Raw genomic sequence first — 19,543 nt, 5'->3', positions numbered from 1 at the left:
GTTCTCCTCTGTCATTCGTTGAAAGTTTAGCAGAAGCAGCCATTTGACAGTGACGGGCTGGAGCTTCCTTCTTAGCTCTATTTTAAGGTGTTGTCTTGACGGTCTGTGAGACACAACAAGTAAGAAAAGACTGACAGTGAGACTGAAAACTCACTGATGAGGGCAGACAAAGCAGAGGTCAGGGTTGCGTTGTGATGTGATGAAGGTTAGATCTTGTTGTCTACTCCGGTGTGACTGACCGATTTACTTTGTGTTTCACTGTAGGCCAACCATCGGAGGAAAGTATTGTCTGGGGGAGAGAAAGCGCTTCAGGTCCTGCAATATCGATGTGAGGACTGCTGCCTTCTATCACCACCATCACTGTCAATAATTGGTCAACACACCGTGACTCTGCCAGCGTGTGTGTGTGTTACAGGAGTGCCCTGCAGGCTCTCGAGATTTCCGGGAGATTCAGTGCGCCGATTTTGATAGCGTTCCTTTCCGGGGAAAATTTTACACCTGGAAGCCTTACAGAGGAGGTGAGTGAGTAACCTGCTCTGTCTGGTGTGTGTGTGTGTGTGTGTGTGTGTGTGTGTGTGTGTGTGTGTGTGTGTGTGTGTGTGTGTGTGTGCGTGTGTGAGAGGTCAGCTGTCTTTCTGTCATTGTTACAGCTGTTCTTACTCTTCTACGTGGTTGAACCAGCCCATGCAGGTCTGCACTAAACTCAGCGTTGGTTTTTCGGGTGATGGAGATTAACAAACAGAAACTAAACAAAGATACTTGATGATTTTCATTGTCCATCACGGTCTCAACAAAAGCAGATGCGGCTCACTACTCTTCCTTCTCGTCTCGTGCTCTTTGTCATCTGCCCAGTCAGGTGTTACCAAACCCAAATTAATTGTTTGAATGAGGGTCTGGGGTCATACCATCCTACTGGTCTAGGCCTCAGGTTAATTTAGAAACTGTTGGAGCAGCCTTTAGCCAATCAGTATGTGACGAAACTGCCCGGCACTCAACCACCTTTGCAACTATATTTAGAAAAAACACTCAACTTTAAAGTTAGGGCACTTCGCCACCGGCAGTGGTTGCTGATTTATCCACCCTTCAGAATGGCTCAGCGAACGTTAATGTGAACAGAGTTTGCAGACTATAATCAAAGCTAAGAAATGGAAGCTGTGAGCAATGGTCTAGCAGAGCTAGAAATTGCTTTACGGTTCATTTAAATAAAAAATTAGTTTATTTGTTGAAGGGAGGCCAATAATAAAGCCTCATATCCCCAGATACACTTTGCTGATGAATATGTACAACTACCACTTAATTACTGGTTAAGTTAAATGATTGAATGATGATGGTATTTAATTTGTACTGGACTCATTTTATATTGTGATATAACCACTTTTACTTCTATGAGAAGACGAGACAAGAGTGTATCTTGAGGAAGTAGATGAGTAAAATGTGCATAGAAGAAGAGAATAGTAAAGGTGAACAGATTAAGATGGACAGACAGGAGTGAGCCAAGAGGTGATGACAGGAGACGAACAGAAGTCAGGAGAAAGAGAGTTGTAGTGTGTGTGTGTGTTTAGCGAGCAATAAGTGAATCAAAGCTGCAGGCTCTCTCCTGTCTGGCCTGCAGATGCTGGCTGCAGAGAGCCATGCGTCCCATAATGCCTTGCAAGAATTCCTTGCTTCTGATGAGCACAAGACGCGGAACCAGGACGTGAAAGATAAATAGTTTCAACGACATAACTGCTTTTAATCTGGCCCTCCAATAACATAATGGCTTACAGAGATGGTCGGCCATCCAAATCCAACTTCAGGCAACAAGTGCTCCTTTCATCACGTCAGCTGATTTTACAATGGAAATCCCTTGCAGCTGTTAAAATAGGAAGAGAGCCATAGTCTCTGCCCCGTGTTAAGGCCAGATCACGCCGCCCAGCCCCTTCTCTGTCCTCTGCAGCCCTCTCACTCTCCTCATCTTCTCATTGCAGCCCTCCTTCTTATACTTCTACCCTCACACTCAGACAGCTTCCCCTTCTTCTCCCTTCTCTTTTTCTTTGTCCCTTCACCGTAAAAACTTCTCACTTTAGTTAGTTCACCATTATGTAATCTCTTTCTAGTTTCTGTCCTGACACGGAGAACAGAGACAGCCTTTCTCTCTGAGCTCAGACAGCCAAGGACAGTTCATTAAAAAGGTCTCTGGTTTGAGCAGGTTTTTTTTTTTTTTTTTTTTTTTTTTTTTTTTTTACAAACAAGCTGCTCCACATCACTGTTCTCAGTCCAACAGCCTTCACATTCAGCCTTCACACTCCATACAACACACCCTGCAAGTTGTAGCACACACACCCTGCTGCAAGCCACATTGCCCTGCCAAAGCTAGGCAACATGGGAATTGTAGTTTTCCGTGGTCTGACCACTTTACTGTCTGCGAGCCCTGCCAGTACATACTCTCTTTCTCTCTCTCTCCTTCCCAGTACAGACTGTACCTGCTTCAGGGTTGCCAGCACAAACAAACGCAGCCCAGGCTGATGTCAACAGCCACTCAAACAGAGGAGCTGCTGGCAAGCAGCGCAGATGAATGAACGATATATACCACTTGGCAGGAGAAGGCCTTTAGCAACACTGTGTGTGTGTGTGTGTTTGAGTGTGTGTATCTCTAATTTTTAGGTATGCTGGTATATTTATGCATTTTCTTGGCCACAGAGTACTTCACCTTCTCACACCAGTGGAGCTACTAAATACATGCACATTTATTAAACAGTAAAGAAGAAATTCAGCTTAACTTTGACTGTGTAGTGCAGAATAGTTTAATACTGACTTTCTTCATGTTTTAACTTTGTTGCCTCAAATATTAATTTTACGTTGTCTATAATTTATGACATTTCTTCGAGAACAATTAAACATTAAACAGCGTTAGCTGAGGCAGAACATTGAGGGGTTGTTTGTATAAGCTGATTTGCATCAGCTTTTTCATACATGTTTCCTAATAATTGGACTGACTCAGACTTGGCCTGTCGTGCTGTACATGGGAATGTAGAGACATTATTACACCTCTACTGACATGCTTGTGCCAATACTATTTGCTGCTGCAGCTCTATCCACCAACTCAGCCACTAAAGACTTTAATTTAATTTAATTTAGTTTAATTGTTGTGTTTATCAATGGGAAAGCCTTTCCATTACAGATATTATGGCTGCTCAGATTCTTGGAGATCTCCCCCCCAAGAGTGTTTTTTTTTTGTCATTTAGTTTTTTGGTTCTCTGCATTTGTCCAGAAGGAATCAAGCCACTGTCTGGCCATACAGTACCTCGTGTTCTGTCTGTGTATATTTGCATTCATTGCGGTAGTGTTCTGTAGTTTGGTGTCTGTATAGGTCTATTCCAGCAAAGCGCAGACATAAACACATTCAGCTGCTTGTTCTCTGCTTGTCAGCACAGAAACAACTTTTCTTACTCCCCCTGCAGACTCTTTTCTCTCTAACACTATCTTTTCTGTCCACACCCCTGTAAGGATGTGACGCATTCAGCAGAACATGTGCAAAAGACAGTTCAACATGTGCACTTTATTCTACATAGCCTTATAGATTTTGATGCAGTGTTGATATCTATGCTTAGAAATATCAAAAAATGTACTTGATAAAACTGTGTTCATTGTCACCTTAATATTTAAGTAAGGCACGCTTCATGTCTGGTGTCATTCTTCACTTAGGTGTTCTAAAAGACAAAATGAAATACCCAACTATGGAACCTGCGGCTCTTTGCAGGAATTCATTTTTTGGGCAGTTTCCGTGCAGGACTTTTACTGTCTCATCAGCCCACATCCAAATTCTACACAGTTCATTATATTTGCATCAGACTGCAGGATACAAGCCGCCAGCTCACAGACAACTTACATTTCAGTTCCTGGAGAGACGTTTTAAAAGCATCTTGAACTTTTTTCACGACAATGGATCGGCGAGATTCATTTTTGAGATGAGAGACAGCCCAAACACTGATGATTTTATTGCACTTGTACTACAGTATATCACCTAAAGGCCTATTGACTACCTGTTCTGGAGCTTTTAATCATATTACATAGTATTAATCAGAGAATGGAAATTGGACTATGCCAGTGCTCTGTTTGGAGCCTTTATTTTAGATTTTGAAATGTGCAGCATCTATAAAATCACTATAAAAAGAAATTTGCTGTAATAAAATGCTTAGTTATTGCTCCATTTGGTTATTGGAAACATTTTAGAAAACATGACAAAATGTGTCTTTCATTTGAACTTTTATCACCAGTGACTGTGCGTGTGTGTAGGTGTGTGCAGACATACAGAACATGTGCATTTGTTCTGGTGTTACATTTGGGCCTCAGTCTGTGCAGCTCAACTGTGTTTTTGTTCGTGCTTGTTTGCTATGATGTGGATAGATCTAATATGCTGATACTGCTTTGTGTGTGTGTGTGTGTGTGTGTGTGTGTGTGTGTGTGTGTGTGTGTGTGTGTGCGTGTGCGTGTGTATGTGTTTGTGTGTCCAGGTGGGGTGAAGCCCTGTTCTCTCAACTGCCTAGCAGAGGGATACAACTTCTACACAGAGCGAGCTCCAGCTGTGGTGGACGGCACACCGTGCAGAGACGACTCTCTGGACGTGTGTGTAAACGGAGAGTGTAAGGTGAGTTAAGAGGATTCTGTGTGTGTGTTTGTTTCTATACATCCCCGCAAGTGTTCAGCTGAAATACAAGACGTTAGATGCGAGGAGACAGTTTAAACTGAATCAACAGAAGATTGTCTTCATCTGAGATAATATTGTTTATACTTGCTCTCAAGGCTCTGGACGACTGCCATAGTCTCGTTGAACTGCTGACTGCCATTAAAGTCAGCTGCTCCGCTGAAAAACTGTCTTAACTTTGGCAGCATTCTTAGTTTCCCATTACCGATGCTCTCTCTTAATCCCGGCTGTTAATGAAAACAAAACATCCAACTGCTGTTCATTGTGATGAAGTGGAGACCACCTGGAGCTCCAACAGGTCCCTGGAACCCATTTGACACCTACATGGTCCATTTGTAGAAGAATGTAGACAAAATAAACTCTAATGGTAACAGTGCACAGTTTACGTGGTTGTTGTTGAGTCCCAATCTGTTTATTTTGGATGTAGTTCTGCTCTAACAAGTAGGTAAAAGCTTTTGACAAAAAATGAACACCAGGATATCCAGCTTGCCAGTGTGTCAGAGGTTTGTTCGACTGCAGAGCCGAGGCAGGCTGAAGTTCCTGGGCTCATCCAGAAAGAGGACTTTTTTGTTTATCAACACCCCCTCTATTTTCTCTCCTCCTCTTCCCCTATTTTTCCCTGTTCTGCTCTGCAGGAACTCAGTGACCCTCCAGCTCAGCTGTTCGTCTGTCTGCACTGCAGACTGGTTTCCTTTACTTTTTCATGCAGTTTTTCTGTCTGCAGTCCAGTCTCTCCTCTTTCTCTCTCCCGCTCCTCTATTGTCCCACCTCTTGTGTGTTTTATGCACACATAAAACTTCAAATACACTGTAGAGAAATATCTTTCTCTTATTTGCAGCCTTCTGCTGGTTTTGGTTGCCAAGTTGGGGTCTGACAATTAGAGACGGGGGAGAAACAGAAAGATAGATGGGCAAGTTTGGGACATAAAAGAAGGACTTTGGAACAGAAGGTCCAGTTGAACATAACATGCTGCTGCATACGAGAGTTACTTCTGCCACAGCCTTTTATTCTCAGATCTGCTGGATAAAATACAAAGTCTACAAAACATTAGTGACACCTGTTCTTTCATGAAAATAATAGACCCTCTCTCGGGGATTTTATCTGCTATTCTGCCTCAGATTAGAAGTAAAGGGAGCTCTATGAATAAAAAGGTATTTCAAGCTTTAAAGTTGAGACAATTATGACCAGACATTCCTGAAAGAAAATTTGCATGCACTAGCAGACTTGCTTGCAGTTGATTTGGCCCTTTTCATAAGGACTGTAGTTTCAAAACAGCTGGAGTTTCTTGCACAATAAGTCAAATAGATCATGTATTTCATACATCATTTGTGGTGTCCCTGGGTCATCATCATGACAGTAGTTGACACAATTCATTTCTTTCAATAGCTTGACTTCCTCTGCCCTGTTCTTTGGTTATTTACCCGAATCCTTAGACTGTTGCTTGCTATTGGGGAACCTCTAAACCGATTTGTGAATACCAAATACAAAAGTAGATTTATTCTTGTTAGTCTTTGACATAAACTGATGTCATTCAAAATAATTAAACATATTAATTAAATAATAATTAATAGTTAATTAAAGATATTACCCATTAACTTCAGCATTTCATCCAGTCATGTGAAATGGGTCCATATATTATTTTATATTTTATATTTATTTCCTTTTCAAAACAAAAAAACTAATGTTTGTTGTCATTATCAATTATTTTTGAATTGGTCATTTTGTCTTTAGAATATCAGAGAAAAGAGAAAACATGCACCATGTTGTGGTGAGAAAGTCTTTTTTTAAAGCTGCAGTATATACAGTAAATATAATCTATATTGTGCTATTAGTCTCAATGAGCTCTGGTAAACGCCGTCTTCATGTAGACACAAGACGCCTCTGTATCATTTGAAACTTTGATAACTCACCACTACTCACATTATGAAGCCACCAGATCGCCATGGGTTAAAACACTGTTTCAAGTCTGAGTTTAGTTTTGAACTGTAAAAGTAATAATAAACTGAAGCCTCATTATCCCTCGCTACAATAAGCAACTGCCATATGAATATATGAGAAAAGGAACAGCTGCCATTAATTTTCTACACTTTTGTTTAGGTTTGGTTCACTGTTAAAGAGTTTGAGTAAAACCACCTGCTTCGCTCATCATGACATTTATTTATGTCGACAGCTATGAGTTTAGCAACCTAAGAGCATTATGTCTGCACAGGATCAGAAATCACATCTGGACTTACCATCTGATATTTCTGTGTTTTGAAAAAGTGGTCTGGAAGACATTAGGAGGTAATCCCTCAGCCCGGCCTCTGACACCTCTCGACTTACTAGCTGTGGCCTTTAACCCGTGCCCTTGAGTGACCCCGCAGCTCACTCGTTTCTCCCCTCTCGCAGCACGTAGGTTGCGACCGTATCCTCGGCTCGGACGTTCGTGAGGACCGCTGCCGGATCTGCGGGGGTGACGGGAGCAACTGTCTCTCTGTGGAAGGACTCTTCAACGACTCGCTGCCTGAAGGAGGTACAGAACTAAAATACTAAGAACCCCTTTTACTCTGATTTCACCATTTAGTTTTGTTAGCTGCTGCCACAGACTTCTCATATAGATGGAGATTTTGATCTGTCCTGACATCATTAGCGGCGGGGAAAAGGGGTTTAACTTTTTGATCTCCATAATGTAACAGTTTCCACCTTTCCAAGAACTGGATTAAGTTAACATGAAGCTTGAGAATTTACTCAACGTAATTTATCTGTTGTACCAAAAATGTGCACATTTGGATTCTGATACTCTGCAATGTGGGTGTGTGTACCTTGGACAGCAGCCTTGCAATGTGAGTTAGGATACCCCAGACTTCCAGAATACTTCATATTATTGTCTGTTCCCATGCAAACCCATGCTGTTACAGTTATTTATTTGATAAAGCCAACAAAACTCAACATAGCCACAGAATGATCCTTTATCTCGGCACCTGCTGCACTCTCTGATGAAAGCTTTGAGATAAATGTTGTGTATACACACAGCAGGTGAGAGCTGATGCAGTCCAGACTTAAAGTTGGCATTGTAGATCTTAACAGTCACTTCTCTACATCAGGCAGTTCCATCATTACCACATGGGACAAATTGGAATTTATATTTTACAAAGTCAATCAATTCCTGGGTCGTCCTTTCACGTCATGATGGAAAGTCTTACAAGTTCGTTCATCAGTCCATCAATGTGGGCTTTGAATAGGTTGTCAGGAAGGTATACTCGTATATCATCTGCATACAAATGAAACAAATTTGTTTACTAATTGGATGACCAAGGGAAAGTGTGCAGATCTAGCAGTATTAAGACAGAGCAAAGGTTATAATCAGCTGCTAAGAGCCTAAAAATAAAGGTCAACACAAGATCCGCAGGTTACACAACTAACTAATCTACAAATGAACAAATTCAAGCCTGATCAGTTTCACATACAAACACACAGTAATGAGCCTGCCCAACATCTTGAAGACAAAGAACTCCCCCTCAAAAAAACTCATAGGCATTTAAGGAAGGACACATTAATACACACATATACATATTATACACTGCATATACTTCCATATATTTATCCACTAGCCACCCAGGGACACGTGGCAGACAGATTTAGGTGAGGTCCGACCAGTGTGGCTTGAGGTCCTTCTGCTGTCGAATCTATTTTGGGTTACTTTCTCCCCACAACACCAGCTCCAGAGTCTCTCACCCAACTGTCAACACCCACTCACCCCCTCCCAGGATTCCTCAGGGGGGACACGCCCTGAGCAGGCAGCGGTGCTCTGAACCACAGTGACCAGGCTGGTCCGCCAACCCCCGCTGAGGTCTCAACTACCCTCAAAATATCTGACATTATTGTTGGCCTAAAAAAAAAAAATCCATTAGTAGGGCTGAAGTCGAGGTGCAGGTTTAGTCATGCATTTTGTGATGGTCTCCATAACCGATTGTGCGAATGGGTAAAGGGTTACTTCCAGTGATTATTGCTCGAGATGCAAGAGACAGATTTAGAAAATAAAACTGCAAGGTCAAGACTTCATGACTTTTATTTACTTATTAGAGTTAAGCTCAAAATAAAATGCTAGATCATACAGTTCCATAATGCAACCAGACGGTCTCATAGTTAGACTTTTTAATTCCAGTTTGTAACGCAGGCTTTTTGTTAAAATATGTCATCTCCAAGCCAAGACGCCATTGCCAGTGTTTTTCTCTCACATTTTAGAACTCTTCCTCTCGACCCACAGATCTATATTTACGGGCTTAGTAATACTCCTCATGACAGATAAGCCGATCTACATGCGTAAATATAGTGGAGTGCTCCCTAACTAAGCTGCTGTCCCATGTCCCAGCATGCATTGCAGTAGTTGGTCACAGCAACAGTGCATGCAAAAATAAATGATGTCACTTGTGTCTTTCATGTCTTCCCCATCACTTTGTCCACATCACTGCGAGGACACCCTGCTTTATGGTCAGAATTTTGATGTTTGCTGTTTCAGGGAAGCGCTTCCACAAGGCTTGGAAGTCTTAACGAGATCGGGCGCTGACAATACATCCGAGCTCACAGCCAGTTCAGCTTAAAGGCGTTTGATGGGGTTGAAATAAGATTTACAATTTTGAAGACGATAGTGTCCACATTCTTTTGGCCATATAGTGTAGAATTTCCCAAATGCTTTTTGGCCAATGAAAAGTTATACCAAGTTCACTTGAGTTCAAACTTTGTTCCATACTGAACCTGTCAAGGGTCCTAAAAGTCTAAACTCAGTCGGCTTGGTCACAACTGCAGCACAGCATGTTCTCGTCTCTAACCAAACTCCATCTCCAGGCACAGGACTGGAGGCTTATTCTGGTCACAGGCAGATTTATGATGAGCAGAATCACTCAGTCATGTCAACAGCAAGCTTTTGATTTCTCTAAACTCCTAAAGCCTTCAGCCAACACTTCTCCCTCTCTTCTCTGCTTCAGTGATTTAAAGGTTCCCTATGGAGTTTCTGACCTCTCGTAGCGCTACAGAGCCGTTTTGTTGGTCTCGTACACACTCACGTGCACAACACTTATCTGCAGGAGGCGGTAACAGGCCAATAGATGCAGCAGTACATCAGCAAAGGGAGAAAAAAATAAGACTTCAAGCTTGTAAACATGACTATAAAGTGTCAGTTTTTCAAGAAATATCTGCTTTAGAAGTGTTTCATGAGGAAAGAAATGCCTTCATCGTATTTGTTAAACTTCAGAGAGAGACTCATTAAGTTTTTGTGAGTGACACTGAATGTAAAAATAACACAGAAAACTTCACAGGCCATCTTTAAATATGGTCTGTCTGCTACTGCTGAAGGCATCTGGCAAACATGAGTATAAGCTCATACAGCAAGTCACAAGAATATGCTCAAAACTTTTTATGTTTAACTCTGGTATTCTATTACCATAACTGAGTGACAACATTACCCATACAGGGCGTCTTTTATGAGCCTGGGATGAAGCCAAACTATTGAACGTGCACTGTAAAGTTTGACAAAATAACATTAATGTCTAATGGAGTTCCCTCCATCCCAGCAAACTGAAAGATTAGATTTCCTAGAGCCGCCGTGTTATTTAATTATTTCTCTACATAATTGCATTAATGTCCCTTCAAGCCTATTTCCATCTGCCCATGTAGGCGGTGAGGGGTAACTGAAGTGTCAAGGGCCGGGGGTTTACAGCTCCTTTGCTCTCTGTTTACCACACAGGGTCCTGACTGTTAACAGAAGAGGCTCACCCTCACACTTTTGAGGTCTCTGTCTGTATCTGAGCTGAAACCTCAAACTCTGGCTGTCTCATCATCTACGCCTCCTTCTACAAACCCAGAGCAGGGTCAGTCCCACCTCTCAGGGCTCCACGAAGAGGTCACAATCCATGCATCACTGAGAGGAATTATTATATTCCTCCATTTTTTTCATTCTTTCTTCCTCTAGTGAGCTGAAGTTATTTACAGGACTACAGTGGCTGGCCTGCTGGCTGGACAGCAGAGCAGAGCGAGGCGGGGTGTACGTGAGATGAGCATAAAAAGAAAGGGGACAACAGTCCAAAACAGATGGAGCGAATGGAGGGGAAAAAGGACAGGAGAAGCCGGCTCTTGGCATCGTTCTTGTTCCCGAGCAAAGAGCTGAGCAGAGCAGCCGAGGACAGCTGCCCAAGAATGCAGCTGGAATCCGAAGCCTCTGCTTAGTCCATTGGCGTCCCACAGAGCTAAACACTGCTTATGCATCACTCCCCTGATCCCCAGTGAATAAACCTTCTTCACCTTCATTTTAATTTCTTGACTTTGTGTGGGTCTGTGTGTCTCAGGTTATGAAGAGGTGGTCAGAATTCCCAAAGGATCAGTGTTCATCCACATACAGGAACTCAACATCTCCCTCAATTACCTTGGTAAGACAATACTGAAGGTTATTTTAACAGAATCGCTTTTCAATCTAAATAGTTAAAGAAAATGCAATTTAGGAATCCACAATGCCACTACTACACTAACTTCGTTATATAATCTCTTACTTTTACTTTGTCCTCTTCCTCGTCTTCTGTGTCCCAGTGCTGAAGAGTAAAAGCGACCAGTACTTTATCAATGGGAAGCTGACCATTGACACGCCGCGCAGGTTCAATGTTGCCGGCACCACCTTCCACTACAGACGGCCCACTGACGGACCCGAAACTCTTGAAGCTCTGGGGCCAACAAATATTACCCTCATCGTCATGGTAAGAACAGAAACCACAGAGCTGGTCTTCCAAGAGAGCTGTTCGTTTGATTAGTACGTTTGATTCGTATTTGCCTGATAAACGGGAATGGGAGAATCAAGTCGAGCTCTAGAAAAGACAACAAAGTGAGAATGTGTGAATCTTAAATGGTTGATTGTATTTGTGTGTAGGTGCTGGTGAGGGAGGAGAACCCAGGGATCCACTATCGTTTCAACCCTCCGCTCAACAGGGAACCACTGAGTGGCTTCGCCTGGCACTACACCTCCTGGTCACGCTGCTCAGCTCTCTGTGCTGGAGGTACAAACACAACGCTAATAAACTGTCGCCTTGGGCTTACATTCATACATTCACCACTACACGCTTATTCTTAAGTCTTAAGAATAAAATTTGCTCACGAGTTTCTGTGTTGGATGATACACCCTCCACAGTTTTTGTACAGGCGTGAAATGAGGTTAAACATGACCGTCTTAGACAGTGGTTCTCTCGAGTACACTAGTAAAATCTGGTCTTATAAAACACTGGGTGAAGGTGTTTTTGTGTGAATCATCTGCAGACGATGTGCATTGCCTGTTTTGAAGTCCCCAATTTTTTACCACCAGTGTGGGAATTCAGAGCAGTCTTCTTCTGTGGTGTCATGATTTCAGTGCTGTCACCAGTATTGAGGTCATGATGGGATCATGTGTTTATGGTTGAAGCCTTAAACCTCGAGGCCACCAGGGCTTCACGAGGGAGATACTATTACCCCGATACATCATCCCTACAAATGTGTCAGGTTCCATTTGTAAAAGGGGCACAGATCTGTCACTAATTGCCTCGTCTGTTTGTGCTGTGTTGTCTCACCTGTGGTCAGGTATGCAGATCCAGCAGGTGGTGTGTAAGAAGCAGACAGATCATTCAGTCGTCTACAACCACTTCTGTGACAAGAAGAACAAAACCAAAGAGAAGAGGAGATCCTGCAACACTGAGCCGTGCTCACCAACGTTAGTGGTCTCTTGTAGATAAGATGTGATGTATTTCTTCATGATTTTGATTTGAGATTGTGTCAGTGTTTTCATTTCCTAATTTATAATTTTATCCCAACATGTTCCATCTGTCTATACTGTTTACCTCCATTTCAGACAACTTTTCATTGTTACTTTTAGATCAAACTTTTGTATTTTTAAAGTAGGTCGATTTTTGATGACGTGCCGTTATACTGACATCATAATGACATTTGGATGGACGTGATTTTGATGCATCAGTGTAGTGATTATTTAGGTTTCTTCTACAATCACACTATGGTAGTAATCACAATAGAAAAAATATTAGGGTTAATTTAATTGTTTTACTTTACAAATGCATGTGTGTGTATCTACATTATGTTATACAAATGAGGACATTAAAAACAAGCTCAGGTCTCTTCTCTGCTTGTAGCTGGTGGACAGGAGAGTGGTCGGAGTGCAGCCGCAGCTGTAACGGTGGCCTGCGGACTCGGGAGGTGTTATGTAAAAGGAGGCTCTCGGTGACGGAGGACAAGGTCCTGGACGACTCAGCCTGCACCACCCCTCACCCTCCGCTCACCGAGCCCTGCAGCAACCACAGCTGCCCCCCTGAATGGCTGGCCCTGGACTGGTCAGAGGTAGGCAGAGGTTTCCCATCATCCATGTGTTCTGCATGTACTCCTGTAATGTTTTTAGTCAACTTGAACCAATACTTGAGTTTTCCTTAAAATTCCTCTTGGATGAAGCAATAGTTTCTTTTCCAGTTGAACCTGAGAAACCCAAACATGTGCCAGCAGAAAGTAAGAGCAACCATGAAATACACAACAGAGGCACAGAGCCGACAACGCTGAACATATTGTTTCAGTCATGAATACATTGTTAGATTCGTCATGTGAGAATCTCCCATTTTAAATGTGACGCCTAGTTTTAGCAACCAGAGGAAGTTAAAGGCTGCCTGTCAGTGTAGCTCCAACACATCTTGTTGGCTGTTTCCTACCTGCAACAATTTGAAAAGGTCCTTTTCCGTGTTCGCTACTTTTTTCCTGGATCTAAACTTCTTTCTACCAGTTCTGGATGAATTGAAGCAAAATTAACTGGTGTCAGAAGTGCGTCAGTGTTCAACGTTTCTCTGACATCTTGTGTAATGTAGCAATGGCACACGCATCAGAGGAATTATGTCCAGCTGTTTTACAGGAACTCTGCAGGCTCAGGACTTTGTTTCTCATACAGCTGCTGCCCTCTGCTGAGGGGATTAAGAAGATTTTTTTGTTGCATGCTCGTGACCTCAGTGACCCCCTGCTGCAGCCTCCCGTCGCCTCCATCTCCCCACCTTCCTGCTTAATGTTTTCCATTTTTTTTCCCTCCCTCTTTATTCATCTGGCACTCTGTCTGCAGTGTACGCCCAGCTGTGGTCCTGGCTACAGGCACCGTGTGGTCTTGTGTAAGAGCGGGGAGAGCGGTGACACACTGCCAGAATCCAAGTGCCCCAAACAAGGCCGGCCCACCTCCAGGGTGCGCTGTAACCTGCAGCGCTGCCCTCCCCCTCAGTGGGTGACGGGTCCCTGGGGAGAGGTAAACCAATAAACACTTTCATTCTTAGCCCTGTTTATTTTAGGAAACACTCCATAAATCTCTTTGTTCAAATCCTAACAATACAAGTCTATATTTATTTGACTCTGTATATTCACATTGTTATTATTATTGTGCTGCTCCACTATCTGGCTACTTGGAAAAAAGTCTCTGCCACAGCAGCTGTTTGTTTCAGAATAGATATAAACAAGAATAGCCTCCATGACTGACCGGCCAAAGGAATGTTGTAAAGAAACCCAGACTTCACTGATGGATAATCTGAGTCACAATAGAGGCTACTAGCCATAAAAAGCTTCCATGGGCTGTACCAGTGATGTCCCTTAAAAAAAAAATTATCTTTTTATTTCATTAGAGGGGAAGGTCATTTATTTACAGGACATTTAGAGCTCCAAGAATCCTGGTGAGACTCCAGGAAACTACTTCCAGCTGAAAAAGATTCACATAACACATAAAACCCCCCATAAAACTAACAAGTGTCGTTTTTGTAGAGATTAAAGAAACGAGACATAACGTATTAATCCTTATTGTCACCTCTCACCCAATGTCAGCGGTGATTGACTCCAGCCCCATGCAGCACTGTATTGCTCCTCTTACTGCTAAGCTAAGCTAACTGGCAGCTAACTGCCTTATCTGTCATATTTAATGGACAGGTATTACTGTGGCAAGACAGTGGACAAGTGTATTTCCTGAAATGTCCTTATTCTTTCTTCGTGTTGTTGTTACTTCCTGATTAATTGTATCTGCGTGTTAAATGTGTTTTTGTGCTTCAGTGTTCTGCCAAGTGTGGTCTGGGTCAGGAGATGCGTTCGGTGCAGTGTCTCACCCACACCGGCCAGCTGTCCAACGAGTGTATGGAACATCAGCGGCCTGCAGCCATGCAGCAGTGCAAGAGCAAATGTGACCTCAGTCTGCCAGTCAGTACAGACAACCCTGAAGGTCAGAGGTCAAAGTTCACTCCTTCTAGTCTCTCATTGTCTTGCAATCTCATGTTTCATACAAAGATTGAGTGGAGATAGATAGATCGCATTGATAGCATCCAATATTAATACAATTAAGTACTGGAAAATACAAATAAAAGATAAGAGACAAAATATACCAAAAGACTCACTTTTGAGTAAAAGCTGTCAGGATAACCGGTGAAGATGCACAGACAAGTCTTTGATATCTGATTGCTTTGATTTAAAAGAAGCATTGATGAAGCTGTAACTCCCATTTCTTTGTCCACCTTGCAGAGTGCAAAGATGTGAACACTGTGGCCTACTGCCCCCTGGTGCTCAGGTTCAAGTTCTGCAGCCGGCCATATTTCAGACAAATGTGCTGCAAGACCTGCCAGGGACACTGACAGCACGAAACTCACAGCATCCATCATTGGGTCCTGTACACTCACACAGTAAGCCTGAAACCCTCCCACTGAGCCTCATAACAGCAGCCCTCTCACTGTCTCTGCCACAGGAGTGTGGGATCTACCTGGGACACTGTCATACAGACGCCTGGTCCTGTAACTGGTCAGAGGGAGCTTTTTTCTCCACCCAGAATCCAGATCAGAAGCCCCTCTGGACCGAGCTGGGCTAAAGCTGCCCGAGCTGAGTTTATACATTCCACTGGAGGGAGGGCTGCTGAAACCTGGAGGGGCAGAGAGAGGGAGAAACTAACCTTCCTCCATCATCTTTCAGGATGAATCCTCTCTCTCTGTCTCTCTAATCTTTCCCTTTCTCGTAACATTTTGGTGCTACTATATTTCACTTTGGCCACCGGACTGGTCGCAGTACTGCGAGTTCCACTTGTATTTGCTTGAGTGGCTTAAAAGTTTACCCTGATCTCTTAAACCTGTATGTTAACAGGTGATATTTTAGTTATGAATTTGCAAAAAAAAAAATCCACTTTGTAAAGAAACTGATTTTTCAGATATCTTTGCCCACAAAAAGGAATATCTTATATTATGAAATGAAAGGTTTGTGTCTATGTTATCTGATAGTTGTTACTTGACCACGTTGTTTTATGTTATTGCTTTGTTCTGTATTAACGTATTCATCGAGTCCTCGCTGTCATTCAGCTGAAGTATGAGCAGAGTTTGATTTTGCACAAAGAGTCAGCAGTCAGAGGACTCGTGTGTTTTATGTTTGTTTGCGTGTGATTTGACTTGATGTCTCTTCAGAAGCTATAAACGTCTCACTACAGTCAACCTGCCACAGTCTTGCCATGTTGGTTAGTTTGCTTCAATGTTCTCACCTCTGCGGTAAAACAGGGCTTCATGCTAAATGGAGACACTGCCTCAGTAATGTGAGCAAAGCCAATGCGCACTCACCAGGACATTTTACACGATGCTATTTTGTGCTGTGGCTGCAGACTGTTGCAGCTTGTGCATAAAGTTTTCAAAAAGGAACTTAGTGTCACTACCTGAAAATCCCTCAGTGCAGACTCGCTGTTAATGTTTTTGTGTTTTTTTTTCCAACCACATGTTCAACAGTGCAAGTAACTCATACTGTGAGTGGAAATTCAGAGCACAGTGAGCCACAGTGAGTGAGCTCTGCCAGCAGGAACGGGCCCAGTGAGGATGAGTGAAGCCCTCTGACCACACTGCTTTCATTTTATAGCAGGAGTGCTAATCCCAGGATGGATTTACACACACATAAAATGTCTGCTTTCTTTGTGGCAAAGATCTGATGTGTTAATGGATTCATTCAGGCTGCTGTGAGAAGATATAAGCCTTTAAGTTTCTAAATTAGAGCTTATTTATCCCAGTGTGATAATATTAAACCTGCAATAAGATATTTTTTTTTTTAACAATGACATATCATCACCTTTTTAGGTTAATAGGACAAACATCCAGCAGTCACGGAGCAGCATTATCACTCATGTGAAGTTGTGATTCTGACCTCCTGACGAATGTAAGTTCACTCAGTTTTTAGTTTCCACCAACTCCTGAGTGAAATTCTGAGCTTCGACCAGTTAATCCCTAACTGTGTCTGCCTGCTGTTTGGTCCTGAGCAGGTGTACAGTGGCTTTTGGTGATTTTTTTTTGATTTTTTTTTTAAACAGCGCCCTTCTGCAGCTCAAAACTACTTTATGAAACCAGTGAAAGTGAAACAAAAACAGTAAAGTTTCAGCCGGACAGCTAAACACATACTTACTATAGAGCTCTCTGCAGCCGAGAGAAGCTGCAGATTCAGGTGATAATTCTCTGTAGGTTCATCACTACAATCGACTCCTTTGATATATAGTTATCATAGAAGTATAGATGGTAGCTTCACCACACTCAATGTGTCACTGTTTCCCTCCTACTATACAGGAAACAGATCACCTGACTCAAATGTGTGTTGCACTGATCTCATTGAGCAGTTTTGGTCACACATTTTTAATGATGCAGTTTTAGCTGTTTCTCCATCCTGCAGATGCAAAATTTTGAAATGCTGCCTAAGAGGCCCAGAGATCAGTCATCAGGTCTGATGGCGTCACTGTGACGTCCACTGTGCTCTGAAGTCTGCTGACACTGAAAGCAGTGTAAAACTATGTCACATAATTTCATTGTAAAAAGAGGAAGCTCTTTCCGGGGAATGAGCTGCAATGTTCCTTTTTTTTTCTGGTGGTGCTTCGGTTTAGAATGGTGCTATTAGTTCACTGTTGTTGTCTGTGTTTCTCAGTTATCAGTTTAACAATTGTTAAAATCTTTTATTATTTAGAAAAACATTTGAGCCTTTTGTGATGATACCAATCTGCAGAGCTGGTCTGAGGCGTACGAGTGCAGCTGCCTGGGACCCCTCACCCACCACGGGCCCTCTTTGGGCTCCTCTGTTCATCTTTTCATGATTTAATTTGCACTCCCCGACTTAGAGAAAGTGGCAAATAGATCTTCACAAATCCCAAAATTCTGCTCCCGACATACATTTTAAGACTATGTCAAATCCTGTAACAATTTTCAAAATGAAACTCTAAAAATAATCAGAATTTCCAAGCTTTCTGAAATATTTGGGCATTATATATAAAAAAAAAAAAAAGCATTTAAACAGCATTAAACAAACATTTTGGTTTGGAACATACAATTTATTCAGAAATAACTTTTGAACGCGCTTAACCAAATTTGAGGTTACCAAATTGTGCATAAGTTTTCAAAAATGACATAGTCTGGTAATCATTCACATGGAGCACAGAAATACTAAGTATATTTATAGTTATTAAATTCAGTTATATGTCATCAGAGTGTACAGATAATGTAGCTCTTCAAATTATCAGGATGTAATAGGTCAAAACACATGCGAAACATTTTCAATCTTATAAACTGAACAGGTGAACATGTTGCTTTGCCTAAAATGTCTTTAATCTCAAACACGGAAGAAATTTCAAAGGTTATTTCCCGGAGATCCTGATTCAGGCCCATTTACACCTGGTACTGACATGTGTCCTCATTATCTCAACTCTGCACTGTGATTGGATCTCAATATGCAAATCAGTTTGGTGTCACAGATGTAATTAATTTATAAATCACTTTGCAAGAGGAGACTTGAGAGCTACTGCTGCTACCTGTGGCCTTTGTTGGGCTTTGTTGACTTAGCAGGGAGAGGCAGGGTTAGCAGGAGGAGGTGGGGTTAGCGGGACGATATCAATTTACTGACAGGATTTTTCTCCTCAGAATATGTTCCCACTGTACAGATAATATTTACATCTGCTGAGATCTGATCACAGTTTAAGTCTGTGTTCATTTACAGTTTGCATTAATGTGCATTTTGCCTTATCTAAAAGACATCTGAACACCAGGTGTAAATCAGGTATCAGTGTCTCAAAGACATTTTCTTTTCCCTGTATATCTATCTGGGCCGATAATTAGGTTTCACGTTGAGTAGTGAACCTGTTTCATCTGAGTAAAAAGGAGGGATAGTACTTTATTTTGTTTTTCATACGCTAATTATAACATGACTTGTACTGTATATTGTTCAATACTATTGGAAATTAATCCATTTGTCCCCCATGTACATCTTTTTAAAAGGAAATATTAAATTGATTAAACATGGTGCATTGTTGATATTAGAAAATGGGATTTGGTCATTTAAACTTTCCTTCCTTAAAATTCTTCATTCATATTTGTAACAGTACTACACATGAATGAACAAATATAACAGTTCAACCTCCAAACAGAGCTTTAGTTCATCAATGATGGTCATCTATTTCTGGATCTGGCTGCTTTCATGGAAAACATGAAGCAAGAACTTTTTCATTTGGTCTGAGTGAGACAAATTTCAGTCGTCAGTGCGATCAAAGTAGGACGAAGTTCTGAGAAAGGGTCAGAGGACTGAGTGTTCAAATGTAAAAACATTTAACATGTTATTTTAAAATGAAGATATGGTGGTGAAATGTGGGAAGAGAGAGCAAGAATGTTGTTTTTGTTTGTTCTAACGAGTATCAGTTTGGTTTCAGGTCAGTTCAATAATCAATTGTTTTCTGGGAGGTTTTCAAGTCACGTGTAACCAAGGATTAGAAAAACTACAGCAGTAATAATAATGATAGAGTAATTAAGGACAAATCATTATTAGTGTGATCAGCTGAAATTAATTGTTTAATTCCCTTCTAGTAGC

General features: G+C 41.9%; 1 protein-coding gene across 1 annotated transcript in view; it reads left to right on the top strand.

Annotated features, from left to right (window-relative positions):
• The window catches only part of adamts10 (ADAM metallopeptidase with thrombospondin type 1 motif, 10), a 45,365-nt gene extending 26,372 nt beyond the window's left edge, over positions 1-18,993 (top strand). The window contains exons 15-26 of the mRNA XM_069153233.1: positions 265-328; positions 416-518; positions 4,494-4,627; positions 7,073-7,196; positions 11,005-11,085; positions 11,243-11,406; positions 11,577-11,703; positions 12,257-12,386; positions 12,820-13,024; positions 13,782-13,958; positions 14,747-14,912; positions 15,209-18,993. Coding sequence (XP_069009334.1) covers positions 265-328; positions 416-518; positions 4,494-4,627; positions 7,073-7,196; positions 11,005-11,085; positions 11,243-11,406; positions 11,577-11,703; positions 12,257-12,386; positions 12,820-13,024; positions 13,782-13,958; positions 14,747-14,912; positions 15,209-15,318 — 1,585 coding nt within the window. The 3' untranslated portion in view covers positions 15,319-18,993. The remainder of the gene's footprint in view (positions 1-264; positions 329-415; positions 519-4,493; positions 4,628-7,072; positions 7,197-11,004; positions 11,086-11,242; positions 11,407-11,576; positions 11,704-12,256; positions 12,387-12,819; positions 13,025-13,781; positions 13,959-14,746; positions 14,913-15,208) is intronic.
• Positions 18,994-19,543: the final 550 nt, after the last annotated feature.

This window comes from Embiotoca jacksoni, unplaced genomic scaffold (genome assembly GCF_022577435.1).
Source record: "Embiotoca jacksoni isolate LCO1_2020_lvr unplaced genomic scaffold, fEmbJac1.0.p SCAF_19, whole genome shotgun sequence".
NCBI lineage: Eukaryota > Metazoa > Chordata > Actinopteri > Embiotocidae > Embiotoca > Embiotoca jacksoni.
The sequence above is the reverse complement of the archived record's forward strand: the minus strand, read 5'-3'. Positions and strand labels throughout refer to the sequence as shown.